We start from the raw sequence: 23,654 nt of genomic DNA on the forward strand, positions 1-23,654 counted from the left end.
GCGACCCGCTGTTGAGGGCGGGAGCGCGCTTGGCAGTGGAGGTACGTGAGCCTCCTCCAGCAGTCAGTCAGTCAGTCTGACGGACGGACGGACGGACGGACGGACTGACGGTCACTTCTCGCAACTTTGACGCCTTTGGCGCAAATGTGACTCCAAAATACATCACTTGGATTTAACCCCAGACTTTTTTTCATTTATTTTTTTGCGGGGGGAGTACACGAGCGAGGAGGCGCGAGCATGTGATACAAGTTCGGCAAACGGAGGAATAACAAAAAGAAGAAAAGAAGAAGCGATGGACGCGGGGAATCACGTGCTGATTTGCCGCGTACTTTTCTTCTACCTGGCGCATGTGGGACTTGCTGGCGCGCAATTGTTCTCAGGTAAAGTAATGACAGCAATACATCGTCGTCATCATTATGATAAGATTGATTTTGGTTAGAATTGGAATTGCTGCTTATTTGTCCGTCAAAAAAAAAGGTGTCTGTCTGTCTGTCTGTCTGTGCAAACTTTCTGGTTCTTTTTCTCACACCTTCTGTTTGCTATTCAGCCCACGATTGCACGAAGCACATGCAGAACCCCCCCCCCCCCCCCTTCCTTGTGTTTCCGTCCACGAAGGGTGCATGTGAGACTTGTTTACAATTTTCACATTTCATCTTTCTATTGTTCTGAAATGACATATGCAGCAATGTGACGCTCCTTGAATTGTCACGGATTGCACGAAACGATTTGGGCGCGCGCGCGTGTTTTGGGAGCTTTTGGCCGAGTTGTATCTGCAGTGCCCTTTTGTGTCGTCAGGGGGCGATAGTGGCCCATCAAATCTCGCACACACAAACATACATCAAGTCGATGGGGTTTTTCGACATTTTATTTAATCTTGCAAATATCCAAAAGTCATTTTATGAGAAATAGATGATTTTATTCAATTTTTCATTTGTGTTGTTTAAGCACAGCCTGAAATATTTGAACTACTGATGTTTGGTCAATGCTATTTTTCGTCTAAACTAAATTGTGGGTCAGCTTTGTTACAAAATGTAAATAATTAGTCTTTTTTGTTGTTGCTGTAGTCGTTTTTTTATTTTTGCCAGCCTATTTTTTTTTTATATGAATTTGAACTTTATCATTTAAATATGAAGTTGTATATATTTTTTAAAGCAGTATTTTTCATGTTTTTAAGACAAAGCTGGCTGTAATGTTTTTTGGGGCTATTAAATAAATAAATAAATAAATAAATACATTCCAAAAACTGTTGGGTCAAAAGTAACCTAATTATGGATCAAAAATGGGCCGATCCACTTTCTGTGTTGTTTTATACAAAATGACCCAATTTTTTTTGACCCAAGTAAAGGATCTGACCAATATTTATGAGGTTTTTTTTACACCAAAATACAAATTTCTCGACTCAAAGTTGGGTCAAATTGACTCAAGTAGAGGATTGGTCCATTTTTGACCCATAGTTGGGTTATTTTTTTGACCCCACTGTTTTTAGAGTGTAGACAATTTCTAATGGCATAAAAAGGTAATAAAAAAAGAAAAAGCTGAAATGTGACAGTATAGGAATACTAACTGGACCAAAAACATCATCATCGATCAATATATGTGCTTAAGAATGTTTTCTTGCAAATCCGAGTTCAAAGTTGTACCACTGATTGCCACAGCCACCTAATTAGGGTAAAATTCATTCTCCGAATTTGAGCTATCCCCTGAGGGAGTGGTGAGCAGCAGCAGCAGGAGCCGCGCTCGGGAATCATTTGGTGATCGAACCCCCAATTCCAACCCGTAATGCTGAGTGTCAAGCAGGGAGACAAAATGGCTTCCATTTTTCTCGTCTTTGGTATGGCCCGGCCGGGGATTGAACCCGCGACGTCTCAGGGCGGACACGCTGCCACTTGCTCACTGATTTGCTCTGCTTTGAAATGTAGAACAGTTTTTGCCTTTGTTGGGGGATCTTTTTGCGTTCAGATTTGAAATGAAGGCTTTGAAGCAAGCAAGTTGCAGCTTCCAATAGCGAGCGCATCGCTGGCCCACCAGATCGTCAGATTGAACGTTTTGTGTCGTGTTGCTTTCAATTTTGCAAACGAGGTCGCACCACATGCCCAAGGCTCGCTTTCAGAGGGGCCTTTGATCGTGGGCGGTCTTAAGGCACACCTGTGCGGTCATCACGCCGTCTAATCGGCAACTTGATGACATGCTGAATCCGGGCTGCGCAGTTCGTGGACGGTGGATTCGTAACGCCAAATCGGACAACCACCAGGGGGCGTGGTATGCACAAGCCTTCGTTGAGTTGCCCCCTTGATTAGTTATAAATATTTCAAGCCTAACATAAGATTTATTTCATTTTTTTACATGACAAATTACCATTTACTTTTTTACTTTTATTTTTTACTTATATGTTACATATTTATTAGTCTAATAAAGCCTATTTATTTGAAATGCACAATCCTCAGGTTGATGTATTTCCAATGAATAAAGTGTAATTACTCTAATTTAATAATAATGAGAGTATTTATTTAAAATACATAGAGTATATTGTTTGAATTGCACAATAATCAGGTTACCTTTACACGATAAATATGCTGTATATATAAATAATATATATATATATATATAAATATACTTTTGTCTTGCGGAGGCGCTCGCTCGGCGGTCACCTTGGAAGAGGTCTCGTCTTTGAAGTCCAAATTGCACTTAAGGAGATTTGTTTGACACCGCGTGTCGGCTTCTTGACGGCCGGCAAAGGAGCGGGAGGACGAATGAAGGAGCTAGCTCCCTAGCTAGCTCCCTAGCTAGCTCCCTAGCTAGCTCCCACGGTGCTCGTTGACCTGCTAGGGAGCTAGCTAGCGAGCTAGCATCAGGGGTGAAAGCCAAACTATGGCAGGGATTTTACTTTCTGGACCTGGATTTGACACCTCTGGTAGATGTCTTGTGATTGAACCAATGCTTAAGTATACGTTTATAATATTTCCACCCGTATGTTGTGGCCTCCCTAGAAGAAGGACCTCAATTTAAGAACCACTCGTCGTGATAGCTAACTTAGCTAGCATTGCTAAAAACAAAGACGTAGCCAGCTAGCATGGACATGCAAACTGTAGAACAAACTCCACATAGTAATATCACGGTTAGCTACGTTTTCAGTCGTATCACATCGGCCCGTTGAGAGTTTTATTCCGCTACGTAAGTCGTTTCGTTACTGTCGCCTTCGCGGCTTTCCTTTCAGCAAGCGATCACTGCATATGCAACCGTTGTCCGACTTTGAACGTTTTTAATCCGGGTCTGCCGTCTTCTTTCGGTAATTAATCCCCCCCTCGTCCTTATTGGTTGCTACTTTCGGAACGCTAAAGTAGCTTTTATTTTGTTCTCGATTAGACCGGTTGTTGCAGCCATAAACAGCACAAACCTTTTTTCTCAGCTTTTTTCCTGCGCTAACTTTTTCTCTAATTAAGGAAGTGAAATGAATGCAATTTGAATTTATACTTCAAACGGTTTTCCACATTTGCCTCGTTGACGTCACTGTTTAAAATTATTATTATTATTTTTTTACCCATTCGAAGGCCATTGTTGGCAATTCCCCGCGAGCGAGCGTCGAAGTACGTACATTCATCTGCATTAAAGCCGCGGTACGGCGGCAAATTGCGGGGCACACTTAGCGCGCTCTCGGCTGTGGCTTCGGCGGAGATAATGGAGACTTAAAACACTCGCACGCGTCGCTCGGGAACCCCGAGTGCCCGACCCATTTGCCGTCAGCGAGTGCGCTCGCTCGCAAAGCGGCGAGTCAAGTCTCAATTATTGAGGGAGCGGCGTCGAGTGCACGCGCCGGCCAGGTTCAAAACTTAGACGGCAAAATCTGGACGCGTTAGCATTAGCATTAGCATGGCTTTTATATTGGTTTGATTTATTAAAATAAGAAAAAAAATCAAGTATTTTTTTTTAATTCAAAATTCAAATGCAAACATGTAAAATGATTCATTATCTTTTAAATGAGAAAAATCCAAAATTGTAAATAGCATTTTTTCCCCAAAATTTTAAATATTCCAAATTTAATTGCAGCTCTAGAATGACAATTTGTTAATTTAGAATTTTAATGCAAATTTCATGCAAATTATAAACAAATTAAGCATTTGCAAGGTTTTCCAGTGATGTTTTGCAATTTTTTTGACTTTAAATTATGAATCATATCAAACGTAACTGATCGCGAAAGAAAGGAAAGAAAAAGGAAACGAGGGAGGGACGGAAGGATGGGAGAGAAAAAGGGTGACGGCAGCGATCGTGTTTGGCAGCGTTTGCGCCGGCGTTAGCCTTGGATGCTAATCAAGTGGCCCGCTGCGCCCGCCGCCCATCGCGTATGCGTGCGCGTGCGCGTGCGCGTGCGCGTGCGCGTGCGCGTGTGCGCGTCTCAGACTGGAGACACTCGTGGGAAGGTAACAAGGCCCTCGTCTTATTGTCTAACCCTCTTGAGGTCCTATTAACCTTTGCTGAACGCACGCACGCACGCACACACGCACACACACGCACACACTCTCTCGCGCTCATAAGCACGAGTTAATTGGCTGAGAAAAATATTGTTCAGTAAGTTAATGCCACCATTGCAAATGGCTCCCATTGGAGTCATTGTGTGTGCGTGCGTGCGTGCGCGCGCGCGCATGTGCTTGTTCCTCCAATCAACATGAAATTTAACAGGACGCACAAAAACGTCTCAAGCAGCCATGCTCAAAATTGAAGAGCAAGTCGGCCATTTTGGTTCACAGACGTCATTACGCAATCAGACCAATTCCCAACAAAGTTGCAGCAAAATTGCCCCAAACACTCGTTAATCCAATTGACACGGAATTTGGTCGATTTTAACAGAATGTAGGAAAAAGTCTCATGCATGAAAGGGAACAGGAAGTCCACCATTTTGGTTCAAAGCTGCCATTTGTCACCTTGTTGGAAGAAAGTTGGAATCTTTTATTTTTTTCTCTCTCAGGGTTTTTCCTGGCTCAAATTGAAGCGGAGGTGGTATCATCCTGACTGTGATGGGTGACTACCAATACCAGGTATCGGTGCCAATAGCAGTCTTATTTTAAGGTATCGGTACTCACGGCGGTCACCGATACGACCAGGGACAAAAATTATATAAATACAAAGCTGCCATTAAGAAGCAATTTTAAGGGAAAGTCATGTATTGGGATATATGGGTCTTTCTTTAAAAACATTTTTGGGTGGGGAATTTTATTTACTCGTGGTATCGGTATTTGGTATCAGTAGCAGTGACTACTCAAGAGTTGCGTATCGGTCGAGAAGAACGTGGTATCGAACGTCCCTCATCTTGACCATGTGCCATGACACGCATTTTTCCTATAAATTCATCGGACTCGCTTTCATTTTTTACAGGCAACATAAAATAATTCCATGTTTCAATAATAAGAATAATAATTAAGAATATGACTATCATCACGTTAAAGCATTCATTCATTATCAGTCACTTCGGCTGGAGGTGGCCGCCTCTGAATTTCATATACAGGAAAAACCCTGCTTGATGAGCAGGATCGAATGCTAACACCGCTAGCATGCGCTCATGTGGATGTTTTCCCTGAAACTCCGAAGTCGTTTTGATCCAAAATGAAGTGCAGACAGATGGCCGTCGAAGGCAAATCAGGCCCACGCTCGTTAGCTTGTTAGCATGTGCTAACGTGGATTTGATTTTCCCTCCGACTCCAAAGTTGTTTTGATATGAAACGAAGCGCAAACAGACGGCGATAGCGCGGGCAGCACGCTCGTTAGCGTGTTAGCACGCTTGGCTGCTAAGTAGCTAATGAGGGTGAAAACAGCTGCAAGAAGACGCAAGCTCGCTTTTCCATGAAAGCCAAACGGAGCGCACGAGCGGAACGTTTAGTCCCGAGTCATTGAGCTCACAATCTGGACGAGGAGGCGGAGAAGGGCTTAAAAAAAAACAAAAAAAAAAACAACCTCTGCAGGGTTAGGGTTTCAAATATAATCGATTGTCGTGTTTAAAATGGGTTTGAAGGTTTCAAAGTTGGGCTTTCAAATTTCATATTCGAGAGTCGAGCCTGGACCGAGTTTCCGAAGTGAGCTTTGGAGTTTGCGTTTTAAAAAAGGCAAGGGTTTGAAAGTAGGGTTCATTTTTTCCAGACTGGAATTTTGTTTCAGTCACGATTGAGCTGATTCAAATGAGGGTCATTTTGGAATGATATTTTTGATATTTGTTTTGATTTTCAATTGCAATCATTTCTTTATTTGGAATTTTCCATTCCATACAAAACAGCCAAAGAAAACGGCCCTATAATTCGCGTGTGTGCGTGCGCGCGAGCGTGCGTGCGTGCGTGCGTGCAAGGCCGTTAAGACAAACTGAAGCGAGTGAACGTGTCCTCGAGCTTTTACAAGTGGAGGTTCTGACCCGAGCCCGAGGCGAGCTGTCCGAGTGTGTCAAGGAGATGACAGGCAGGCCCGTGTGTGCGTGCGCGTGCGCGTGCGTGCGTGTGCGTGTTGCTGAAGGCTGTCATAGCCGAAGTGGAGGTGAAGAGAAGTCCCCGAGGTGTTGTGCGTGTGCGTGCGTGCGTGCGCGTGCACGTGGGGGTGCGCGCGTGTTGCGCTCGAGCACCTCGGTCTAGACCGTCTGTCAATCAATTAGCCTCCCTGGCGCCCCCCCCCCCCCCCCCCCCCCCCCCCCCCCGCCCGGCTCGTCTTCGGCCCACCACGCGGACGTTGTTGTGTGAAGAGCGGACGGAAGACGAACAATGGAAATAATCCACACTGTCAAAAGAAGCCAAAATCCAGCTGGTGTTTGCCCGCCAGGACTTTTGCCAAACTCTTGCAGCTTGAGGCTTCCTCATTAACATTCCATATGTAAATGAGCTTCGCTCTGATTGCTGGTTGCTGATCCGATATGTCGCCGCCGATGTGACTTGAGGTGGCAACGCGACGCTCGCACGTTTTTATGCACCGACGGCAAGAAAACTGAAAACCAAAAAAACGCTGGCAGACGCTTGCGCCGTACGAATGTGACGAGAGTCGGGAAGAACCTTTGAGACGCCTCTTCGCGTCAAAAGATGTTTTGGGGAGTATTCAAAAACATATTTACACGTTTTTGGGTTTGAATGAGTTCACGATGGCGGAGGTGGAGGTGGTGACCTCACATGACATCATCAACAAGCCTTCTTGCGATTCGTTGCGCCGGTCCGAATCCGTGCCATCCACCAAATGTTGATTGTCCGCTGTATGTAGTACGTACGGCGTATGTGTAACCAGTTCAGTTTAAGCGCACTAGCGCCCCCTAGCGTTTCACCTGCCATGCAGACCCATCTTGCTAAAAACCAAAAAACATAACCAGTGGAAATTTTCCACAATAAAAATGGATGTGAGAGGGCGCCGCCGGGTGGCTGCGGGGGCTCAAGGTCACTGAGGGGTTAGCCAGTGTCAACAAACAGGAAGTAGGACAAACACACGCACGCAAAATGTGTCCAACTATGAAAGGTGCGCGCACCTGTCTAAAAGTATCAACGTAAAACACACACATGCTCTTGGCCATGACTGTCCTTGCTCTCTCTTACGCACGCACACGCGCGCACACACACACACTCGCGCGCGCAGTCTTTGACCTCAGGTGCTGAAAACACATGCACACGCATGTACACGCGCACCCTCTGACCCGCTTTGCACAGCGTGTAACTTCAGGTAGTGAAAACGCACGCACGCACGCACGCACACGCACACGCACGCACACGCACGCACGCACACGCACGCACCTTTAGATTTTCAAAATGGAAAAGCGGGACATTAAAATTGAGCTGAAAATCAAATAAACAATCAATTGTCACCAGGTGCAATCTGGTTGTTCCTTAGGCTAATGCTAAATGCTAACTTGGTTGACAGTTGTAAACAATTGAACGCAGTGAGCATTCTGCTTTTTTTTTTTTTTTGCAGCTGTCGGAAGACGACCCGGCGCCGCTGACCCGCCGCCGGGTCGCCGGGCCGCCGCCGCCGCCGTTGTTGCCAACGTCGGATCCGACGGCAGCGTTAAGCTAGCGCGACGACGTTTCCCACGATTCTTAGACACGGAAGCGGGACGCGGTCGGACGAGGACGAGAACGCAAATATGAAAGCAAATTCAAATCTCTTTGATGTTTGTTGCTCTTCGCTTGACGTGTTTCGAACATCAACAAAAGTCTTCCATCGTCGTTTGCTTCTTTTAGCTCAAAGAAATTGTCAACACAAAACAAAGCGTTTTTGTTGACTGCATGAAAAAGTCAACGTTTACGCGTCGTGAAAAGCCGAGCGGCATGAAAATACTTTCCGTTTCTTTTCAAACAAGCGCCTTCAGCGTTCGTGATGAAATGATATGAAAATGCTTCGCAGACGTTCCATATTTCAAATATGATGTCGATGTGCTCGTCCCGTCACGTCCAAACGTGTCCATTGGATTCAAATGCAGATCAGCGGCGCTTTTTATGTCCTTTTCGTGCTCTTTTCTCCTCCTGATGAGCTCAGTAAAAAAAAAAAAGGAAAAAAAAGAAAAACAGCCTATGCAGTAAAATGAGGCTTTTCATATTCAAGGCTGCTTGAAAATGATGAATCGATCCATAAAATAAAGGCCCAAACTCATAAAAGGTGTCAGCTTGGGATGATTAGCAAGCGAAGCGCGCACGCACGTTATTCGTATGCGTGCGATGAAATGTGCGTAACGTGAAGGCAGCGTTGATGCGTGAGGAAAACATTGGCGTGGAGGCCACACAGGTGGGGGGGGGGGGGGTGGGGGTCTTGTTTTGGTTGTCGGTGGGGGGTGGTCATGTGTGTCCAAACATTTTCATCCCAAATCACATACACAGAAATCAAGGGATGCAAGAGGCACATTGATTATTATTATTATTTTTACTTTAATGAAACATCTTTTTCATACATTCGAGTTATTTAAAAAAAAGAAAAGAAAAAAAGGTGCCACCTTAACAGGCCAATAATGTCATGTTCACAATTTGGACCTCGTCCCGAGCAGAAATTGAAGGGAACCATTTTTTGATTGTCAAAAAAGAGTTTTATTTGCCATGAAGAGAAATGAGTTTGGATTGAAATTGTTAATTAGCAGGCCTGTTTTAAAAGAATCAAGTCGTGGATTTTTGAATCGATTTTCCTTTTTTCGATCTCAATATCGACTCATGAAACCACGACTCGATTATTTAAATTTCTCATTTTTTTGTATCTTACTGTTTTCTTGAAATGTACTGTTAGCATGAATTTAAAAGTATTTTCCAACATTTATGAAAGACTTGACTTCTTGCACTTTAAGACCATTTATTATATTTGAAGTTTATGTTTTCAATTATTAGGTGAGAATTAAGAAAACCTTTTCATCGCACCCTTGCTGATGTTTGTGCGACACGCAACTGATGATAACGTGTGTTACTTTCATGAATAAATTAAATCGCTTGACTCATTACTGCCTCTGCAAAATTCACTTTGAAACTTCACATTGGTGGTATTTTTATCATCTTCTTGACATTTAAGAAGAATTGATGTTCCAGAATTCATCGATATCGAACTGAAATCAAGTGAATCGAATCGGGAAAATTCAATCGAGGAAATTAGAATCGATAGCCGAGCCCCATTGATGAGCATCTTTGCATACTTAAAAAAGCGACTTATGAATATTCCCGTCAGTGTATTTCTGGACCTTTGGGCCCGGTTTGGAAGCCACGCCGGCAAACAACAACAAGATGCCGGCGCCGGCGCGCCCCGCGGCGATGAAGATGAGCGGCGCTCACGCTAACCGCGGCGGCTATCAGCGGCCTTCACGTCAACCGGCGCTAACGCGCGGCGACGCGAGGCAGCGAGTCGCAAAAGCGGAGCCGACCGGACCAGACGGGGCGAGACGAGAAGACGCCCGCAGCCGGCCGCTCTAAACGCTCGTTTTGTCGCTCGCCGGGGTCGCGTCGCTCGCCGCGTATGCTTTCGGGCGGCTTCATGGCAACGTTTGAAAGGACGCTGACAGCTGATTTAATGGCTGCTAACAAGGAGACGCAGCGAGTGGCCATAAACGCGCAAAAGCCTAAACATCGATTTCCATTCAAAAGAGTTCAATTCCACATGGATTCATTATGGAACATCAATTCTTCCTAAATATTGAAGACGTGATAAAAAAAATATAAACTCCACAAATGACATTTTGCAGAATCAGTAATCGGTTAAATGATGAAAAGAACACTTTGTGTTACACAAACAACTTGAAAATGTTTTCGTCATTCTAATTCAATAATTGTAAATATAAATGAAAAAGATTCTCAATGGTCATAAAGTGCAATAAATTGGGTTTTTCATAAATGTAAGAAAATATTTTTGAATTCACGCGAACGAAAATCGATTCAACAACAAAATATTAGCCTTTAAAATTCGATTTTCTTGTAATTTTTTTGGGGAAAAAAGAGACATTAAAATAATTGACTGTTGAATTGACAACATGCTCGAGAAGGAAAATCAATTTGATATCGATTATTCGATTTTTTAAACCTGGCTGGACTGGCCAACTGGCATTCGGGACACACGCCCGGTGGGCCGGCCTCTTTTGTGGGCCAATAGGCTGCTGATTAGTATTTGACCCACATGTGTTGAGTGTGCATTTATATTTACATATATATATATATATATATATATATAATGCGTGTGTGTGCGTATGTATGTGAACGTTGTTTAAGAACTTGATGTGCAACACCAATTGGGTCAGGCAGGCTACCTTGAAACCTTTAATTCCACACGAGAGCGCACACAGCGGATGCCAATGACACGCATGAACACACACGGCGCACGTGCGCGCGCGCGCACACGCACAAAATGCACACGTAGATGTGTGCACGTGCGCGTGCGCGGATGAGGGCCCGTCACTGTTGCCGCCTCATCTGCTTTGGGATTACGTCGTCGTGACGACTTTTGAAGTCTTCTAACAGCTCATTATCTGGCCGCACTTGCCGGGCGCTTTGGAGTCAAGGGGGGCTTTATTTGGCAGCACGCAGCTAATCCCTGACACGCACGCACGCGCGCGCACACGCACGCGCGCACACTGGGATTGATGCTGATGCAGCGTTTGTTGTTGTATACGAAAGATCATCCCGACTTTTGATTTGAGCCAATGACGAATCGATGATGTCATCGCAAGAAGACGGTTGATGTGTTTTTATCGATTTGTTTTGAAGAAGCTGAAACGCCCCCGTTGTGATTTTTGGCGTGCGCGAGCGCGGCATGCGCGAGCTTGCGCGCGTTGCCCGAAAGTGAAAGTATGCCCCCCCGGCTGTGGCCCCTCCCCCTATGGAATATTGATGTTGCTGCTGTTTACATCCGCCGCCTTTGATTTCTTTGCTTCTTAACGAGATGAGTGAGTGGGCGCCAAATGCTAATGACGCTAAATGCTAATGACGCGGCGGCGGGCACGTTGATGAATTCATTGCGAGCGCTTTGAGGAAGGCTTGTTTTGTTCAAACATTTTTTTACCTTTGGACATGTTGACGAGGGACTCGTTTCAAATGCACGCGCACGTGCACACATGCGCGCGCACTTCACGTGCGCACTAACACTTGCGTACACAAGCACTAAAAATGAATTCATCTCCTGGACTCGATTTTCCTCTTAATTGCCAGATATGGATTCCTAAAACCATAAAGCAACAATTTGACAGTCTCTTTTCCCAAAATGTGCAATACGGGCCAAACGTTTGGACACGCCTCCTCATTCAATGCCAGGCTTTATTTTCATGACGATGTTCGTTGCAGGTTGTCACCGAAGGCATCAAAACGAGACGACGACAACGAACAAACGCGTTTGGAACGAGGACTTCTCCAGGTTTCAAACGTAGAAAAGACCCTCCTGGTTTGGAACCCTCGACCGCCTTTGCAAAGCTGATGAAAGACCCGAATTTGAAACCCTCTTTTAGATTAGAAACCCGAATCTGAAGCCTGTTTTAAAACTCTATTCGGGACCCTAAGCACATTTTGGAACCTGAAGTTAAAGTCTTGGAATTGTAATTTGAAACTAGTGCTCCAATTTGAAACCTTAACCTTTAAAGTACACGAGGCATAAAAAGCGGACCCCCGCCAAGTGACAAAAGAAGCGAGCGAGCGAGCGCTAATTGATTCCACAAAAACGTCAAATTAAACGCCGCGCGTCACAACATACGGCTAATTAGCAAAGCGCGCGTGGGAATGGGGGAGGGAGCGAGAGGGGCAATGTGTTTAGCGCCCCGGGCTAGCGGCAAAGGCTAATGTGGCAGAAAATGTAGCGTAACGGAGCCGCGTAATCGCGTTGACACTTTGGCGGCAGCGCGACACCGCGCGGAGCAGACGTGAAGCCTAATCTTGTTTTCAAAGCGTCATCGCAATCCCGAACCTTGGATTCAAATCATTTAAAAGCCTCGGCCATGTTTGAAACTCCAATCTCCGTTCCTTACAACCTCCATTTGAAATGCTAACTTTGACCTTTGTCCTTCTTTCAAGCCCTAATCTTGATTTGGAAACCCAAACCCTTGTTTGGAACCTCAATCTTGTCTTGAACGTTTAAATTCAAAAGGTGACTCGTGTTGATAAGAGCCATAAATTGTAGGCGTGGGAATCTTTGACTGTCTCACGATTCGATTCCAATTTTATGGTCTGCGATTCGATTCCGAATCGATTTTTGATTCGGAACAATTTTGTATTCAAAACGATGATTTCTGCTTCAATTGATAGATGAGCAAAGAATCGTCATGATCGACGCTAATCTTACTCGCTAATGCTAATTAGCACGCTACTCGCGGCACTTTGAGCACTCAAAAGAACGGCTATTCATACAAAACGCTTGAGGAATGTTTACAGAGAAGCTTCTTAACACGACTCACCGGCATTTGCTCTTCCTACGCTGCAAAAAAACGAATTTAATTGGCATCATTTGATCATAACTTTTTCCTTCGACTCTCTAATGAGGCTCCAACTTCACATTGTATCAGAACCACACTGCCCCTAAGTGGCGTAATTAGGTACAACATAAACAGCGCTCCCAATAAAGGCACACGCAAACAAGGCAAGACAGTAAAAAGTAATTTCAATAAAATCGATTCTGAATCGTAATAAATGAGAATCGCGATTCTTATGAGAATCGATTTTTTTGCAACCCTCATTTGAAACGGACATTTGTCACTTTTATTTTGAAAATCCCTGCTTCCTTCCTCCTCACTTACATTGAAACTTTGGAACTTTCTCGGTGGCTTCCTGGCGCGTTCGTGACTGCGTGCACTTCCTGTCGTCTTTTTGCTTTTTCTGAGCGTCTGTACTTCCTGTCGTGTTGTTGCTTTTTCTGAGCATTTTTTTTCCCTCCGATGCAGGCGGCTGCACCTTCGAGGACCCGTACAGCAGCTGCGGCTACAGCGTGTCGCTGGGAACCAGCGGCTTCACGTGGGAGCAGGACCGCAGCACGCACGCAGGTATGTTCGCTCCAGCTTGCTGGGTGAAGCAGCACGTGGCTCCAAACCCATCCAGGCCTCGAAACCAAGGTTCTTTTAGTTAACGAAAACGAACCAAAAAAATTCAAAAATTCAAAAAACTATTTTGTCAACGAAATAACATAAAAATGAATTGAAACGACATTTTGTGTCTACAAAACTAAAATGACAGTATAGCGAAAATGTCCTTCGTTTTAGTCCTCGGTCATTAATTGAATACATGAGCCTTTGGGGATGATTTAGAATCATTGGAATAAGGAAAGTGTCACACAGAAGTGACGTCATTTAGCAGCAGCCAATAAAAAAGCAGCTCCAGATGAGGCGACGATCAAATGCAACACTCGCTAAGAAATGAGTGACTTTGTGTTTATTCATTTATTCATTCATTCAAAACGCTGTCACAGTTTGGATTTAACCCCAGGTGCTAGCTAGCTAGCTAGCTAGCTAGCTAGCTCCCTGGCTAACTCCCATGGTGCTTGTTTACCTGCTCGGGAGCTAAAGCCAAACTGTGGCAGGGTTTTGACCCTCTGGACCGGGATTTGCCACCTCACATTGCGCAATACACATAAAAACAAAACAAAAAAAACAAAACAAAAAAAAACAAAACAAAAAACCACCACCAAAACTAATACCGAAACTAACTAAAAACGAACAGAACCACCCTGAAAACGAATTAAAACGAACTCAATTTAAAAACCAAACTCAAAACCAAATAAAATGAAAATTCCCAAACGATAAGAACCCTAATTGTGAAGTCTGTCTTCAAACTCTCATTTTATGCTCTTTTAATAAAAACCCCAATCAGGTTTGAAATCCTAATTCGAAACCCCGATTTAGTCTTGAAAGCCTGAAAGGATAAAACAAGCGTAGAAAATCTCAATTTGAAAGCCTAATTCTGTGTTCAATTCCGAATCAAGTTCTCAAACCTTAATGCTGAAAGCCTTCTGACCCTTGTTTGAACCCAAATGCAGGCTTGCCGCACCAATTTCAAAACTCAGCTCGTTGTATGTTTTTTCCCCTCAAGAATTGAAAAGTCAGGCACGCACGCACGCACGCACGCACGCACGCACGCACGCACGCACGCGTGCTGGTGTTTTTGTGGGCGTGTCGCCGGCAGGGGTCCAAGGCCTGCCGGGCTCTCGCCGGCTGATTGAAGAGCCCTCGCGAGGCTGCCGGCTTGATTGCGTGGCTGATTGGCGGGCGCGAACGTTTGGCCACAAAAGAACGACGCCACAAAGCCAGCATTCGTTTGGTTTTGTTGTTTTGTTGTTTTCAAGCCGCACACGATCGATTGCTTGATTTGCTTGTCACGCGTTTCCTCCTCACTCGTAGGGACGCACCGATATCCAAACAACGATACGATAATGATCGCGATATTGCCGGGAAGTTGGCAATACAAAAAAAATTCACGATATTGTCAAAAAAGAAAAAGAAATAGAAAAAAAGCTCATACTAAAAACACACACACACAATATTGTGCTTTCGCACATGACAGCAATGAAACATATTATAAATATATATACAAATATGTAAATAATAAATATATTGAGTCACTTACTTGTTAATGCAAGCCCACATTTGAGTTCCTCCACATATTGATTGGCCTCACAAATATATGACTTCCCCTTCATCTGACCATTTGTGTGGATTTGAAACATAGAAGGGCCAAAACATGCCTTGTGAAAATTAAACTGCACAAAAAAACTAGCCACCAGAGGGTGCTAGAATTTAGGATATTGATGGATCGTTGCAGAGCGCTAAATCGTTTTCGTACCCCAAGCCGTCGCCATCTCCTGGCCAATATGAGAAATGATCGCGGTGACAACTTCTGGTTCTCCAAAACAAAAATACGGGTCGTTTTTGGATTTGTTTCTCCTGCCAAACCCTTTTTTGAATTGAATCTCAAACTGTTATTTAGACTTTTGCTACTCCTTCCAGACACCCGACGGAGACAATCAAGTTGCACTTCAATCTATTTTAAAACAAAGATCAAATAACAAGTGGATTTCCTATTTGTAATATGCGTTCCCAAGCATCAAAACCGATGACCAAAAGAGACCCGGAACCGCATGGAGTCCGAATTCTCATGAACGGTCTTAATTTAACGCAAGCTTTCAGGACCGGTCGTTTTGATGTCTTGAACACAAATCTGTTTTTTCGTTTTGCCTTGAAATGTCCGCAAAAAACGGAATTGCGACCAGCAGCACGTCGCACTTCCGATGAAGGAACGGATTCCGGCGCGGTCTCTTGATTCCTCGTTATTTTGTCACGTCAGCGACAAGCGTCTTTTTCTTTCTTTTGTCTGCAAAATGTCAACGTTTGCCTTAAATGCGGTGCGAGGTAATGCGCATTTGAACCCAGGCGACACGTCAGGCGTCTGTTTGTCAAGACACCGGCGCCGTCTTTGTCAGCTTTCAGCAAGCGCTTAACGCCGCCCGCCAACCACGACGCCACCTCGCCTTTGACGGCGAGAGACTCGCTCGCTCGCTCGCTCGCTCGCTGTCTGGCAGGCGTCTTCTTTCTTCGGGGAGGAGCGGCGGCGGATTTTGCAAAAGGCAGTTTTGGCGCGGGCGGCTGTCAGGCGAACGCTTTGCGCTCGGGGCTGGGCGGCGCTCGGGGCTGGGCGGCGCCGAGCTGTCGGCGCGAGTCACGTGCGCGGCCGCCGAGTTCAAAGTGAAAGGCATCGGGCGCTTAACGTTTTCAATCCTAATTAATCGCATGACTCGTTAACTCACGATTCATCGCAGATGTTGCATCGTGTTCTAAATGCGCAATATTTTTTTCCCAGGTTTTCATAATCCAAAAGTGGACCAAAATGTTCAACTAATAGAATCGCCGTCGATGGCAGCGAACGACTTTTAATGACCTTCGCAAATTTGCTCCAATCGGGTTCTCAAAATTTGTGGCCGTCTCGGCTCCGTTGACATTTAGCGGCCGGCGGCGGACTTGCGGCTGGCAGGGCGACCGTTCCCCCTGGAGGAAAAGTTTGGGGGAAAAAATGCCATCCCCAAAATGTTCCATTTCCATTTGGAGTCCGAACAGTCGCTGGATTTTCATTTTGCCGGCAAAATGAAAATCCCGCAACCGCTCGTGGAAATGCAGACATTTGGAAAAAGCGCTCAAATATTGCTGCAAACCAGTTTCTCCTGAGGTTGTTTTTGAGACGTGTCAATATGGGAACGCATTTGTCATCATGTGACTCACCCAGTCACGTGCATGGGAAGTCACATGACTCGCATTCCCCTCATCTTCGGATTCATGGCGGCTTGCTTTGGAACCATCGTCGTGCTTATTTCAATATTCAATGAATCTGTCGATGAATCCGTGAACTCATTCACTGGCTGCCATTTTGACTGAAGCAATGCCCTTCGCTCTACTGGGTTTCGACTGATTTTGCAAGGACCCCGCAATATTGGGTTCTATTGCTATCAAAACATGCGAGCTACCAAAAGTAAGATTGGAGAAAAAAAAGTATTTCTCTTTATCTAGCAATTCGCATTCGAATATAATTAAGTTTCATCATTATTCACAAACCTGTTGAAAATTGCGGGCAAAAGATCTTGTTGCAACATCATGGCCCTGGTTGATCTCTTATACTCTGCTGCCACCCGATGGCCGTTTTTGGTAATAACTACCATTGCTTTAAGCGGCCTGTTCGTGTCAGAAGCTGCATCAGCGCCTTCTGTATGCGCTTGCTTAAAACACCCCCATCAGAAATACGTATTTATACGTTTTTGGGTTTGATTGTGTTCATTGTTGCACCTCGATCCGCTTCCTTCCTTCCTTTGCACAAAACTGTGTTTGAAACCCACCCCAAAAAATAAATAAAAATCCCCAAAAAGACAGCATAGTGTCTTTACACCATATTCACCTTGGCTATATATTTTTGTGTGCGTGTGAGAAATGCTCTGAGACAGAAAGAATAATAAAAAATAAAAAAAAGTACAGAAAACCCGAAGAAGCGAAGCAGACAGTGGCAGAGCATCCATCAGGGGGAGCAATAAACGAGCGTTTTTAAGAGGCAGGCAGCGTATAAAAGCCGGCGCGCTGGAGTAATGGCTCCCCGCGGGCCGCGGATAACTCTCGCTGTTTATTTGCCGTCTCGGAGCCGCGCCAATAATGGTGCAAAATGACACGCCAGCCGCCGCCGCCGCCGCCGCCGCCGCCGCCGCCGCCGCCGCCGCCGCCGCTGCCGCTGCCGCCGCCTCGGCTCTCCTTTCCCCCCCCCTCCTTCATTTGCAGTTAGCGGGCCAGATGATGATGCGGCAAGGGGTCCTCATCACGCCATCCGATTGGACGCGAATGGCCCCCCCGAGCGCACCCGCTCACGTTGAGCCGTTGCGTCCTCTTCGAAGGCGCCGGGATTTTCCCAAAAGTCGTTGCCACCAAACCCGGAGAGACACTTAAGGCTGCCAAAGACCAACATGAGAGGCAATCGAGCCAACGTGCCATCGGCTCTTGGACAAACATTTTAGGCATTTTGGCAACGTTTGCGTTCAATGAAGCGAACATGCTTGTTTTTGGCGAGTCATGATTTTGTAAACATCAGAGACAATTTTGAATTGTCAACAAAAACGTCACCAATGGACCTGGAAAAAATCGTTTGTAAACATCAGAAAGAATCAAGCCCGCAAGTAACAGTTTTTTTAAACATCAAAGACTATTTTGGGTGACGTACTCGTTTTTGAACAACACAATCAATTCTATCCAATTGTTTGGAATTTTTTAAGCAAATTTACTGAAAATGCGCAAAACGGACATGCGACTTCCATCTGTAGGTGGCGCTATACACCATAGAGACGTGATCCACCAGTACTTTTAAAGAAGAAGAAGAAGAAGACCAGGAAGCGACTGCACAATGACGTCACTGATCTGTATATGACTGGAGAGCCGATAGGCCAAGACTTTTGAAGGCGCCAGGCCGCCATCTTGCTCCTCCCAAGAAACGTTTCTCGCCATACCATCCTAGACATTTACAGTATCCAAATTGGAGACGGTACTGAATAGAACCAGCATCATTTAGGATGTTTTAAATGTGTCCAACAAGAGGACATTCCGACCTTTGGCTTTAAATGCATGCATAAAAGATATGGCCGCCCTGTGACTTCAACGTACGTGTATGAGCTATCGGCTAGCCGGTCAGAACAGGTCAGCGGATGACGCATGAGTTTTAATTTGTCGCTTTTCTTTGCTGTTTTTATTCGCTCCTTCAATTCATTCCCAAAAGATTTCTGTTTCCTCGTACCCCAAACATACCTGACTTTACTTTATGGTCCGACATTGCTTTGGGCTACAAACGTACGTGCGACGTGTATCCCGGTCTTGCCAGCGGTTATTTGCAAAACCCGTTTCCATCGGCAAAATGTGCATTTTCCATTTTTCCATACGCTTCAAAATCCACGCCCTCTCAGCGTGAAACCTTTTTGTCGAATTTTGGGCCCTTTTTCGAATTTCTAGCGTTTCCATTCCGTTTTATTTTCGCATTTCTTGACAACTCGAATACAAATGCGTGGATGGAAACCCGACAAATGAACGAATGAATGTCAAGGTTACATTTTTTTTTTTGCCCGTTTTTTTGCAAACGTCAACAATGGCCAACGAGCTAGCAACTAGCATTAGCATCCTTTCCTCGTCTTTGAGGGACGTCTTTTCTTTTCTTTTCTTTTTCCTGACGTATTTTTCCCCTTCATGGTTTTGCTCTTTTCTTTTTTGTGAACTCGGACACAAACTGTTGGATTTTGTTGCATCAGGCCGCTGAAGACGATGTTCTTTCCCCCCCTTTGTCTTTTTTTCTCTCGTCTGCTGACAGCCGGCACCGAAGCGCATAAATTATCCAAGCGCCGTGTTGCCATCACAAGCGCCAGCACAAAGTCAAAATCTTGTCACCGCCGCCGCCGAGTCCTGCGGGTGCTAAAGAGGCGCCTTTTACATCTCTCAACAAGTACCACAAGAAGATGAAAAACAAGAAGAAGAAAAACAAGAAGAAGAAAAACAAGAAGAAGGTGCTGCTCACTTTTGACACTAAAGTGGAGAGAGAAAAAAAAAGTTGCTCAACTTTGCCAAGTTTGACTCGCTTCCTTCAAAGAGTCGACTGAAAATGATCTTTTGTTTTTCTTTTGATGTCTTTGGACCGGTGAAGCAGCAGGTGGCTCGTGGCTGTGTTTTGTCGTCAGCGGGTGTTGGCTCTTTTCAAAATGGCCGACTTCTTGTTGTTCGCCCAATTCCGTATTGATTGATTGAAACGATGTCCATTTTTTGATCATGTTTGTCACCCCAAAAATCCAAATCTTTTACATCTGACTACAAAATGTGAGACTTCGCTCAAAGATAGACTGATATGGCGTTTTTCAAAGTCGATACCGATACCGATTATTAGTCGTCAAGGAGGCCGTTAACCGATATTTCAAGACGATATTCATTTGCAGTAAAAAAGAAAATATTTGCATCAAAATGGACTTTTCCTTTTTTGATTTCAAACATAAAGAATTGACAGCTTTGTTTCAAAACACAAATTGCGTGTCGCTTTCAGGGTCATCAGCGTGCGTTCAGCGAAATCAGAAACCAAGCAAGTCAATCGTTCCCTAAAATTTGCTACGGTAAAGACATTTTTCAAAAATAAAATGTCTTATTTGTTTGTTTTTAATTTGCATAAATCAAATGTTTGGCCCATATTTACTTGTCATTGTTCGTGGCTCTTTCATTCCAATGGATGAATTCTTTCCTCGTGATCTGAGGTGACGCGCGCGCGCGTGCGCGCAGTGATTGAGGATGTGCTGCGTGTGGAGCAGCGTGTAAATCTGCCGCCGGCCCGTGGCGGCGTTCCAGAGAGCAGACCCGGGTCGTAAAACACCTTCCGAACACACTCGACGGGCAGAAGGTTTTTTTATGCGGCGGCTGCCGGCCCTCGGGGAGGGCCAGGCACGCGCGCGCGCGCACGCACGCACATGACGGAATGACAAACCTTGAATGCGTTCTGATGCGAAACAAAGGAAACATTCCGCCTCATGACTTCTGTTGCGCCGCTTCATGTTCACTTTGTAATGCAAGGAGAGAAAAATAATCCCATTTGTAACATTTATATGTAGGATGACGTCATCATAAAGTATGGCCGACGTCAGCTTTCAATCAGGAACGCGCAAAGAACAATAAAAGGCAGGAGAATGTTCGAGGGAGCAGCGCAATCCAGAAATGATTTTTTTTTGTAAATGCGAAGAAGAAAACAAGTGAAAAAGAATGAAGAGATAAAGTCAAGCAAAGACAAAGAGTCGTCTTTTCAAACAAATCAACAAATCATCATCGCTCTTTTTTTTCTTTTGTGTGTGCGCGCGCGCATGCGAGTGTGTGCTCTTGAATTCACCTGAAAACTGTTATAAATCCAAGACCGTTCACTTTAACTACCCGATACTTCAGAGTCCCGCCAGAATTGTGAAGTTGCTAGGAGACCAGCGGAAGGACCAAAGGAAGGAAAGATGAAGCAAAGTGAGATCCGACACCAACAGAGTCACAAATCCGGAATCTTGAAGAAGCATCTGAATCGGACCCGAACAGTCGTCGAACTCAGGAAAGAAGTCAATTATTTGAAAAATAAATAAAAAAATGAGATTGTCTTTCGTGCAGCTCATTTGGTGGTGAGAGTTGGAGGAGGTTTTTCTTCATTTCGCTTTCAGCATTCGCACACAATTTCTGCAGAAATTGCACTTAGTCCAGTTCTGCAAGAATTCATGACCCCGAAATTGAGTTCACTGGCAGTGCTCTGCGCTCCCAAACCGCAGACTTGCAAGTTTGAGTGCGTCCATGTTTTTGTGCGTCCCACCAGGCGGCGTGATGGCGGTGAACGCGTCGGGCCGGGCGTCGGGTCAGCGCGCGCACCTCTACATGCCCAAGCTGAAGGAAAACGACACCCACTGCATCGACTTCCTCTACTCCATATCGGGCCGCGACGGCGCCGGCCCCGGCGCCAGCCTCGGCGCCAACCTCGGCGCCAGCCCCGGCGCCCTCAACGTCTACATCAAGGTCAGGACGTGCGCTTGCGCCGTTAGCGACGGCAGCTAAGCTAGCCGTTCGTGACGGTTGCGTCAAACGTTGTGTTCAGGTGAACGGCGGGGTTCAGAGCAACCCCGTGTGGAACGTCAGCGACAGCGTGACCGACGGATGGCTGAAGGCCGAGCTCGCCGTCTCCACCTTCTGGCCCAACTCCTATCAGGTGACTCGCAAACACGCACACACACAAACGTGACTTTCCAAGCTTGGGTTGCGAAACCTCCCGCAAGTTGTTGCTATTCAAGCCGAGTGCTCACATTGCTGACAAGTACACGCCAGTGTGCGCACGCCAGTGTGTGCGCGCGCGTGCGCGTGCGCACACGCGAGCGAGGGTCAGCAGTGCACGGCAGCCTGTCAGTCTGCTGAATGTTAAAATGGACGTCAAGCATGAAAGAAGCTTGGACTTGTTGCCATTGGACGTTGGGTTGGAAGAGGCAAATGTTCCTCTGCTGCCTCAAGTGGCCAAATGAGAAATGACAAGAGTTGCTGATTTATGCAAAGTTGCTGATGACTGCAATGTTATCATTTGTGATGCCATTGATTCATTTTTGTCTGAAAACATTTTTGGTGACAGAAAATGTTCAGTGGCGAAATGATCACTGATTGAAAAAACTAAAACGATGCATTTTTTAAATAACTGCAACTAATAAAATGTTCAGCCAATCACAGACGAGAAAGGATGAGATGGCGACGCAACCCGACCTTCTGGTCTCCGTCATTTCAGACATCGTGACCACTTGCTTGCGCTCATCTGTTTCTGTTCTCTCGCTCGCTCGGCCCCTTCCTCTTCCTCCTCCTCCTCTTCCTCCTCCTCCTCTTCCTCCTCTTCCTCTTCCAGGTCATATTTGAAGCCGTTTCCGTCCAGGGCCACGCGGGAGTCATCGCCGTGGACGACATTCGCGTTCTGGCTCATCCCTGCCGTAAGTGACATATTCAATGTGTGCACAACTGATGGAGATTATTGACATCGCATTTCACGTCTCTTTCCACCATCTGTGATGTTCTGTCCGCTCGAACCTTGCGTCCTGCTGGATGGCGTTGAGCGCGTTTTTTTGCCCTTTCAGGGAAAGCGCCTCACTTCCTGCGTCTTCAGAACGTGGAAGTCAACGTGGGTCAAAACGCGTCCTTCCAGTGCACGGCGGGGGGGAAGTGGTCTCAGCAGGACAAACTCTGGCTGCAGGTCCGTACGTCCGTCTTGCTTCCAAATTGTATGTTATAAAGTCGTCCAATCAAATGTGAACAGCAAAGCGTCACGTTTGGAAGCAGGAAGTCAATAAAATCGGAAAGGAAATCGGCAAACAAACAAATAGCGAAATCGGTAAAGCGACTAAGTCAAGTGAAGCAGTAAATAAAATTGTAAAGAAGTCACAAATTGCGTTAATAAAGAATTGAACAGAAAAATCCATCAAGTTTCATCCATCGCCATCTTGTGAAATAGCGCCCTCTTCTGCCTTTGCGTCAAATTTCCAAAACGGTTTGACGGATTCCCCGCGCGAGCTTCGATGACTGGACGCCATGACGGTGCCGACCACAACGTGCTCAAATTCTCTTCCGACATTTGGTTGGTCGCGCGACGTTCGCAACGCAGAGCAGTTGCGGCGATCATTTCATTTGACAGCAGGCGGCCATATTGAATACATTTGCTGAATTCTTATTCTGCGAATGCGATCATATTAACCAATCAGAACATCGTGTTCACACTCGCACTGGCACGAAATGTTCTTGCTGCAACAACAACAAACAAAAAAAAGGGTTTGCTTAATGCAGTGAAGACTTTAGTTTCATGTTGCGTTGACATTTGATCTTTTCAACGATCGTTCCGATGAATAAGATGGCACTGTTAGCATCTTTTGAGCTGTCGTTCAAATTGAAGCGTAAAACGGCAAACCTCAGCTCCACTCATTTATGCTAATTGCTAATTGCTAAGAGATGATTTCAGGCCTCCTCGAAGGTCGCAGCTGAAACGCACAGCGGATTAAAAGCTTCGTGCCGACGCCGCCGCCGCCGCTAACCACATCTGCAACGGAGGCAGGAGGGAGGGCGCCACCTAGCGTTAGAAAAACACAATAACAGAAAAAAGAATAAGAACAATCGTTCACCATGTTTGGAATCCATCGGGGACATTTGGCTTCATTGCGCAACATTTTCGTGTGGAAATTGCCGTTTTTTT

At 45.5% G+C, this 23,654-nt stretch overlaps 1 protein-coding gene across 14 annotated transcripts in view; it reads left to right on the forward strand.

Annotated features, from left to right (window-relative positions):
* ptprt (protein tyrosine phosphatase receptor type T) overlaps positions 1 to 23,654 on the forward strand; it is a 114,459-nt gene continuing 90,805 nt past the window's right edge. For 13 of the 14 annotated variants that reach the window (XM_086084810.1, XM_086084799.1, XM_086084801.1 and 10 more), the window contains exons 1-6: positions 1 to 380; positions 13,328 to 13,426; positions 21,261 to 21,457; positions 21,537 to 21,647; positions 22,323 to 22,404; positions 22,549 to 22,664. In XM_086084810.1, the coding sequence (XP_085940936.1) occupies positions 293 to 380; positions 13,328 to 13,426; positions 21,261 to 21,457; positions 21,537 to 21,647; positions 22,323 to 22,404; positions 22,549 to 22,664 (693 nt within the window). In that variant the 5' untranslated portion in view covers positions 1 to 292. The remainder of the gene's footprint in view (positions 381 to 13,327; positions 13,427 to 21,260; positions 21,458 to 21,536; positions 21,648 to 22,322; positions 22,405 to 22,548; positions 22,665 to 23,654) is intronic. The other variant, XM_086084805.1, reaches the window with a different exon arrangement.

The sequence above is a fragment of the Leptonotus elevatus genome, chromosome 9 (assembly GCF_054856555.1).
Source record: "Leptonotus elevatus isolate MCC_2025b chromosome 9, RoL_Lele_1.0, whole genome shotgun sequence".
In the NCBI taxonomy this organism is placed as follows: domain Eukaryota; kingdom Metazoa; phylum Chordata; class Actinopteri; order Syngnathiformes; family Syngnathidae; genus Leptonotus; species Leptonotus elevatus.